The sequence below is a fragment of the Alosa pseudoharengus genome, unplaced genomic scaffold (genome assembly GCF_046254945.1).
Source record: "Alosa pseudoharengus isolate Yale_2024_CS ecotype anadromous, Long Island Sound unplaced genomic scaffold, YU_APseudo_1.1 YU_APseudo_1.1_scf_10, whole genome shotgun sequence".
In the NCBI taxonomy this organism is placed as follows: domain Eukaryota; kingdom Metazoa; phylum Chordata; class Actinopteri; order Clupeiformes; family Clupeidae; genus Alosa; species Alosa pseudoharengus.
Genome location: NW_027468565.1, coordinates 40,298,145 through 40,307,375, shown reverse-complemented (window position 1 = coordinate 40,307,375; position 9,231 = coordinate 40,298,145). Strand labels below are relative to the sequence as shown.

The window sequence follows — 9,231 nt, the reverse complement described above, 5'->3', positions numbered from 1 at the left end:
TATACGCTAATCAAATAATTTAACTTATAAACCCACTAAATACCACTCTCTTTCTGGTCTGAAATATCGATTTATAGGCAAAAACCTATAGGAGCCTGAATTTAAATGCTCATTTAAAAGAAAAGTGGTCAGACGGATTTAGAGGGTTTTGCATCTGAACTCTTCATATATACACAATTATCATTAAAATTAATTAATAATTGATATATATATATACACAATTATCATTATCTCTCTTAAAGGAGAATTCCGGTGTGACCTAAAGTGTGTTGAAACATGATACCGAGTGTTAACGTATGTATGCAACAATTATCTTCTATCTATCTGGCGCCGATCGAAAAACTGTTTGTAGCATCGGCTAACTAGCGCCAGATTTCTGAGTGCAGGGGACAAGCCAAGATGAGCTATGAGACATACGTTCACACTCTGTATCATGTTTCAACACACTTTAGGTCAAAATCACACCGGAAATCTCCTTTAAACACTGGGCATCACATACATTATATGAACTCCATACATGCAAAACATCTGATAAAAATCAGAAGTTACCTCTTCTGTGCAGACTTGTTCAAAAATTCAGCTTTCACCCCAATCTAGCAACGCAAAGTAACAGAGGCACACGTCACGTTATGCACTACTGTGGTACCGTTACGTACGTTATGTACTACTGTGCTACTGTTACGCACGTTACGTACGTTATGCACTACTGTGGTACTGTTACGCACGTTACGTACGTTATGCACTACTGTGCTTCTGTTACGCACGTTACGCACTACTGTCAAGTCAAGTCAAGTCAAGTTTATTTATATAGCGCATTTCATACACAGAGGTCATTCAATGTGCTTTACATAAACAAAACCAAACAATAAAACAAATAAAAGCATAGAAGGGCAATATAGTCAAAGAATAGTTAAAAGGTAAAGATCATAATAAAAAGAAAACATAAAACAAGGTAAAATCATTTAAAAATAAAGAATAATTAGTAAGCAAAACAAAGGTAAAAGTAGTAAAAAAAAAGTAATAAAAGACAAAGTAGAATAATTATCAAGGCAGATTCAGAATTTGTAACTCGGCACAGTTAGCAGAAAGCATCTGAGAACAGTTTGGTCTTAAGTCTAGATTAAAAACTGGCTACAGTTGGGGCCTTTTTGATGTCATCCGAAAGTTGGTTCCACAGCTGAGCCGCATAGCAGCTAAAAGCTGCTTCACCATGTTTAGTTTAGTTTTACTAGCAGGTTTTTCACCTGGGACCTGAGAGGACGAGAAGGTGTGTACTGCTGAAGCATGTCTGACAGGTATTTAGGTCCTGCTCCATTTACTGATTTATAAACAAGCAATAGTGCTTTAAAGTCAATTCTGTGACTTACTGGAAGCCAGTGCAAGGACTTAAGAATTGGTCTTTGGTCTTTGGTAATGTGGTCAGTTCTTTTAGTTTTTGTTAGAATCCTAGCTGCTGCATTTTGTATCACCTGAAGCTGTTTAATAGTCTTTTTAGGAAGGCCTGTGAACAGTCCATTGCAGTAATCAACCCTGCTGGAGATAAATGCATGAATGAGTTTTTCTAAGTCATATTTTGACATCAGCCCTCTGAGTTTGGCAATATTTTTGAGGTGGTAAAAAGCTGATTTAGTTATCGCTTTCATGTGGCTGTTGAAATTTAGATCACTGTCAATTAATACACCAAGATTTTTAACAGTATCCTTTGCCTTCAACCCTTTTGTGCCAAGGAGAGTGGCAACCCTAAGTCTTTCCTCATTTTTACCAAATATAATTACTTCAGTTTTTTCTTTGTTCAGCTGAAGAAAATTTTGAGACATCCAGGTGTTGATTTGTTCTATACACTGACACAGATTCAAGAGGACCATAGTCGTTTGGTGATAGAGCTAAGTAAATTTGTGTGTCATCTCCATAGCTATGATATGAAATCAAATTATTTTGAATGATTTGTCCAAGTGGGAGCATATAGAGGTTGAATAATAGTGGCCCCAAGATTGACCCCTGGGGAACACCACAGGCCAAGGACGTTGGTGTTGAGGTACAGTTTCCAATGGCAACAAAGAAGCTCCTTTCATGTAGATATGATTTTAGCCAGCTGATAACTATGACTGTAAATCCAACCCAGTGTTCTAGTCTGTGTAGTAAAATATTGTGATCAACAGTGTCAAATGCTGCACTAAGGTCCAGTAGCACTAGGACTGATGTTTTACCTGAATCTGTGTTTAGGCGTATGTCATTGGAAACTTTAATGAGAGCTGTTTCAGTGCTGTGATTTGCCCGAAAACCAGACTGAAAGTAATCAAAATACCCATTTGATGTTAGGAAGGTGGTTAATTGATTAAAGACTACTTTTTCAATAATTTTGCCAATAAAAGGTAGATTGGATATGGGCCTGTAATTGTTTAGCATGGAGGCATCCAGGTTATTCTTCTTGAGAAGTGGCTTTACAACAGCTGTTTTCAGTGACTTAGGAAAAGTGCCAGACAGCAGTGATACATTTACAATTTGAAGGACATCCGCCGCTATGAGGTGAAAAACAGTTTTGAAGAAATTGGTAGTACTGTGGTACCGTTACGTACGTTACGTACGTTATGCACTACTGTGGTACCGTTACGTACATTACGCACGTTACGTACGTTATGCAGTAGTACTGTTACGCACGTATACGATGTAACGGTATGAAAATTTAACTTCACGTTTATAGTGACCAAAATCATCACGATTTTCGGTATTATCACGGTATTTCTAAAAGTGTGTTCAATATATTCAGAAAGCACTGATAGGTCTACACAAGCTGAAATAGTTTCAAAAAGTGTCCCGTTCACTTTTTTCTTGGTCATGTTTAATTGGCTATGTGCTTAAAGCTTAACTTACCCTACCATAACTTGGAGTTTGCTATTTCTGTTATTTGGATTCAATGTATGAGACCAAAGTAAGCGTTCAAAATAAAACTTTAGGCTACTGTATTCTCCTGATAATGTGAGTGGAATAGATTTAATGTGGACGCAAACATAAAAAGACGCAGAGTGGCTACATGATACAGTGCACATTTTGTGGTGAAAATGTTATGCCTTTTAAAATCAGGTCCGAATCGTAGTTAAAACCATCAATTAGACAACAGAATCAGTTGGGTACTAGTTTTGTTTCATTGTGCCAAGCCTACTGTATGTCAAAAGCAGGTTCGGATTAAGCTGGGAAGGATTAAACACACGGTTTCCACACCGCGGTAATCAACCGCGATAATCATGATATTTGAAAAGAAAACGTAATTGTTATCGTCAACATTTTTATCGTGGTTTACCATTATACCGGTAATCGTTACATCCCTATACGCACGTTACGTACGTTATGCACTACTGTGCTACTGTTACGCACGTTACGTACGTTATGCACTACTGTGCTACTGTTACACACGTTACGTACGTTATGCACTACTGTGCTACTGTTACGCGCGTTACGTACGTTATGCACTACTGTGCTACTGTTACGCACGTTACGTACGTTATGCACTACTGTGCTACTGTTACGCGCGTTACGTACGTTATGCACTACTGTGCTACTGTTACGTACATTACGCACGTTACGTACGTTATGCACTACTGTGCTACTGTTACGCACGTTACGTACGTTATGCACTACTGTGCTACTGTTACGTACATTACGCACGTTACGCACTACTGCGCTACTGCAGATGCTTTCACTCCTTAGTGCTGTGACTGGGCACTGGTGGCACATGTTCACCAACCTTTGAGGCAGGGCCCTTGGTGCCAACACACTTGAAGGGCGTCTTTGCCTCCGCTTCTGGTGTCTCCCCTTTCTGCCGTTTCTCTGCTGCCTCTGCTCTCCTCTTCTCAATCTCCTCCTTCAGCCTCCTCTTCTCCTCCTGGGAGCCACACACATCACACAAGAGTGCCACTAGTTCAGATGACTGATCAACTTGCATGGCACTAAAAGCTTGTCATTTCGGAACAAACAAGTGTTAAGTGCCATCAGAACAAGGAGAGTGTGTACAGTCATTAATTGAGGGGAAAGACATCCTTGCCTAAACGGGGACGTAACTGAAGTGCTCCGTTCACAGAGTGTAAAAATAGTTTTAGAAGACTGGTCTAATTTGTTGGAGCATACACGCTGCTATCACGTCTGGTGTGGCCAGTTCCATTGATTATAGTGGAAGATAATTGTTGCAGCAGACGCTACACTAACGGAATGCTTCAGTTACATGACCGGTGTAGCCTTCCTGTAAGAGCTAATAAGGTTTGGAAATAGAGTAGAACAGCTTGGACAAGATCAACACCAGAAGTCTACGCCCATTAAGATGTCATGACTAAAAAAGCCCCAAATGGAGCATGACCAGATTCTTTTCACAAAGTATGAGAGAGAGCCCATCTATCTGCTGGGTTGTGGACACCCCAGTAGTGGTCACTTGCCTCCTCTTTGGCCTTCTTGTCAGCCAGCTCCTGCTTCCTCTGTCTCTCCTCCTCCTCCTGCATCCTCTTCCTCTCCTCCCTCTTCCTCTTCAGCTCCTCCAGCTCCGCCTCCGCCCCGGTGGCCTTGGCCTTGATCCTCTGGAACTCCTGGCTCTCCTGCTCGCTGCGCTTCTTCTTCAGCTCCAGCAGCTTGCGCTCGGCCTCCAGCTCCTCCTTAGTCGCTGCCTCTTTGGTCCCCACACCACGGCTGAACGTATACAATACACTTATGTGCAATATGCCTATGAAGATGTACACACAGTCATGCATGCATGAAATTATATTAGGTTTGTACATTGTTTTGTCTGACCTTGGCATTTTCTCTGGTTTCTTCAGCTTTGTGGGGTCAGGAAGACCTCCATTTTGTTGTTTGAGATTCTGATTCACACACACACACACACACACACACACAAACACACACACACACACACACACACAAACACGGTTGGAGAAAGAAAATGAGAATGAGAGAGTGAGAGGGAGAGAGAATGCTTTTATATGCCTCACTATCTAAAATAAGGCTCCATAATTTGATAGTGTAGTGCTCTCACCTGCAGGAAGGCTGGCTTTCGCTTTTCCTCGACAGTCTTGGAGGCAGAATGCAAAAAATGTGTTCCAACACAGAGTACAAGCATAGATATGAAATGCTACATAAAGGCTAAGGCATCTTCAGTGTAACATCATCACATTGTCACTACAAGCATTGACAAATAGCATGACAGAATTGACTGATCACACACCAAATAGCATGACAGAATTGACTGATCACACACCAGCAAGCTTAAGTGACTATACAGTACCTCCTCTTTCTTAAATTTAGATGTCTTTTCCTCCACCTCCCTCTTCCATTTGGGTTTCTCCTCGGCCTCCTTCTTCGGGACCACTGCTTTCTCTTCTACTTTCTTGAGTGGCACTTCTTTCTCCTCCACTTTCTTCGGAGGGAACTGTTTCTCCTCGACCTCTTTCTTAGCTTTCTGCTTCTCTTCAGCCTCTCGTTTCCATTTGGGCACTGGGGCTTCAGCCTTCACGGGTTTCTTCTCTTCCTCTTTCTTCCATTTGGGCACTTTGTCCTCCACCTTTTCTGCTTTCTTCTCTGGCTCTTTCTTGACCAGTTGAGGTTTCTCCTCTGTCTCTTTCTTGACCAGTTGAGGTTTCTCCTCTGTCTCTTTCTTGACCAGTTGAGGTTTCTCCTCCACTTTTTCCGACTTTTTCTCTGGCTCCTTTTGGGTTGTTTTGGGTTTTTCCTCAACCTCTGCCTTGGGCTTTTCTTGTACGTCTACGCTCACTGGAGTCGATGGTGTTTCCACTACAATCTCCACAGCAGGCTTGATTTCCTCCTTGTTCACCTCGGCTGGTTCTTCAGGCGTTGCTGTGTCCTCCTCCACAGCTTCTACTGCTGGCGCCACAGATTGTTCTTCTGTCTTTGAGGAGTCATCGTGGACTTCTGTTTTGTCTAACGTTGCGCTTCCTACCTCTTTGTCAGCCTTTTCCTCTTCTTCCTTTCCTGAAGTCTACAAACAGAGAAATGCATTTCCATTTGTCCCCAGCCCCATGCAGTACATGCACTGATGCCCAGACCATTCCAACGCCACATGAACACTAAACATTTGCTGTTCTCATTAGAGGAAAGGAAACACAAGTAAGCTCATTCTGTAACCATTTGTCATGCTTGTCCTGCACAGCTGCAATGCCTGCAAGGTGGCTGAGTGTGCTATTAGCACTAGCATGCTTTTGAGGTGGCTGAGTGTGCTGTTTGCACTAGCATGCTTTTGAGGTGGCTGAGTGTGCTGTTAGCACTAGCATGAGTGTGCTGTTAGCACTAGCATGCTTTTGAGGTGGCTGAGTGTGCTGTTAGCACTAGCATGCTTTTGAGGTGGCTGAGTGTGCTGTTAGCGCTAGCATGCTTTGAGGTGGCTGAGTGTTGTTAGCACTAGAATGCTTTTGAGGTGGCTGAGTGTGCTGTTAGCACTAGCATGAGTGTGCTGTTAGCACTAGCATGCTTTTGAGGTGGCTGAGTGTGCTGTTTGCAGTAGCATGCTTTTGAGGTGGCTGAGTGTGCTGTTAGCACTAGCATGAGTGTGCTGTTTGCAGTAGCATGCTTTTGAGGTGGCTGAGTGTGCTGTTAGCACTAGCATGCTTTTGAGGTGGCTGAGTGTGCTGTTAGCACTAGCATGCTTTTGAGGTGGCTGAGTTCTCATCTCACCTGCTCTGTCCACTCTGCTCGTGGCTTCTCCTCGCTGGTCTCTGCTCCTCTCTCAGGTTTGCTCTCATTCACTTCTGGAGCTGTTACTGTGTCCTCTGCCGCCTTCGTTTCTTCCATGGTTGTTTTCTCCTCTTCTGTCTTCTCCTCCGTCTCCCTGCTGGAGCAGGTGTCGTGGCTCGAGGCCTCGTTCTGGGTCGGCTCGGCCTCTGTGCTCTGCTGGCCGGACGACCTCTGCTCGCTGCCGGTGGCAGTGGTGATGCTGTCGGCAGCGGCGGCGTCCAGCGACTTCTGCCTCTCCATGGCGTCCCTCATGCGCCGCAGACGACGCTCCTCGCGCTTGGCGATGCGCTCCAGAAGTGCCTGGTCGTCCTCGCTGCCCCCGGGCGGGATGGACATGATGGAGGAGGACAGGATGTCGGCCCCTTTGTCAGACATGCTGCAGTGCACAGGGGGAGCAGAGCACCATTATGGACAGAGGATCAGAGGATTAGTGTGGACAGAGGATCAGAGGATTAGTATGGACAGAGGATTAGTATGGACAGAGGATCAGAGGATTAGTGTGGACAGAGGATCAGAAGATCAGTGTGGACAGAGGATTAGTGTGGACAGAGGATCAGATGAGCAGCCGTGGCCTACTAGTTAGGGCTTCGGACTTGTAACCGGAGGGTTGCCGGTTCGCACCATGACCAGTAGGAACGGCTGAAGTGCCCTTGAGCAAGGCACCTAACCCCTCACTGCTCCCCGAGCACCGCTGTAGCAGGCAGCTCACTGCGTCAGGATTAGTGTGTGCTTCACCTCACTGTGTGCTGAGTGTGTTTCACTAATTCACTGATTGGGATAAATGCAGAGACCAAATTTCCCTCATGGGATCAAAAGAGTACTGTATACTATACTTTATTCAGAGGATCAGAGGATCAGTCAGTTTGGATGTGAAACATATTCGGTTCACCCATATTATGTCAGCCTTTTCAATATATGATCAGGATGTGAATTATAGAACTGCAATTTAAAATTGAAATGTGATGTGAACAGCAATGTATGATAGAATGTGCATTTTCAATATCAAATGTTCAAACTGCATTTGCCTGTTAGCATTATGGATCACCTGTTGTTCCATTTATTTACATTGTCCCCCGAGCAATTTGGGATTTAGTGCATTGCTCAAGGGCACAATGGTTGAAGCCAGGAACCTACAACTTTTCAGTCTACTGCATGCTAGCTAACTCCGACCTTAGCCACTATGCTACCACTGCCCCACACACACACACACACTCTCTCTCTCTCACACACACACTCACACACACACACACACACACACACACACACACACACACACACAGACACACTACTGCATGCTAGCCCAACTCCATAGCCACTGCACATGTGTTGCAGAAGACCAGGGCCTTGTCTAGAATAGTCTGATGCAGATGAGCAGGGCCTTGTCTAGAGTTAGTCTCATGCAGAAGACCAGGGCCTTGTCTAGAGTTAGTCTCATGCAGAAGACCAGGGCCTTGTCTAGAGTTAGTCTCATGCAGAAGACCAGGGCCTTGTCTAGAGCTAGTCTGATGCAGCCTAACACTGATCTGTGTGTAGTGGAGTATCTATGTATCTACCTGCTGGACTCCTCGTTGTCTCTGTTGTGTAGTCTCTCCATACGGGCCTGTCTCCTTTGCTCTCGTGCTGCCTCATCCTCCTCATTGGCCTGGCCTGACCTACAGCCCAGCAACACCAGACACAAGGACAGCGGCCGTCAGCAGACTCAACAGCACTTGGATACCACAAAAGAGTCATTTGAACAGCCAAGTGCAGATTCCAATATTTATATTATATTATACATTTACATTATTTATTTTTTATTTCAGTAGACCTACGTTTTGGATTATGGACAGGGTACCAATGACACAGCAGTATAACAACATGTATATGCATTTGTAGATATATTTGTATATGTAGATGCATTTACAACATCTGATTTGTAGATAGATAGATAGATAGATACTTTATTGATCCCCAGGGGAAATTCAAGAAGTGTACAGTATAGTTGTAGTATACAGTATGTCAAGGCATATAACTTGATTTTATAAAATAAAAATAACAATATATTATTACTAGAGAACAGTGTGGCACGTATATTTTACAGGAATCTTGTTACAACGATACCAAGCTTGGAACCCGTAACACATTTTTCACATTTTTCCCTATATCAATTTCAGCACTTTAATGGACACCACAGTCCATTGCCCAGGAAATATCTACAATCAACTGTGAACACATATGCACTACAAACATGTGAACTGTGAACTGTGAACACATATGCACTACAAAACTACAAACATGCTTTCATATGGTGCTGACCCTTTCACAAGAGAAACATGTCTTACACAGCGGAGGGAGTGAACACCACCAAACATGGGAGGGTGAAGATCACACTTTGTATCTTAGCATACTATGAAGATTTATGTTAAAAGTGGGCATTTTGCATATGGTATACATATGGAATGCCTGAATTCCTTTTATGGAACTTAATAGGTACACAGTATTTATGTAGCAACAGCAACCTCTACA

General features: G+C 43.5%; 1 protein-coding gene across 1 annotated transcript in view; it reads right to left on the bottom strand.

The window, feature by feature from the left end:
* cald1b (caldesmon 1b) overlaps positions 1–9,231 on the bottom strand; it is a 36,990-nt gene that overhangs the window by 6,609 nt on the left and 21,150 nt on the right. The window contains exons 4-11 of the mRNA XM_076271979.1: positions 8,280–8,378; positions 6,667–7,102; positions 5,264–5,974; positions 5,015–5,050; positions 4,774–4,841; positions 4,425–4,671; positions 3,743–3,880; positions 550–593 (exon numbers count right to left, since the gene is read on the bottom strand). Of these exons, the coding sequence (XP_076128094.1) occupies positions 550–593; positions 3,743–3,880; positions 4,425–4,671; positions 4,774–4,841; positions 5,015–5,050; positions 5,264–5,974; positions 6,667–7,102; positions 8,280–8,378 (1,779 nt within the window). The remainder of the gene's footprint in view (positions 1–549; positions 594–3,742; positions 3,881–4,424; positions 4,672–4,773; positions 4,842–5,014; positions 5,051–5,263; positions 5,975–6,666; positions 7,103–8,279; positions 8,379–9,231) is intronic.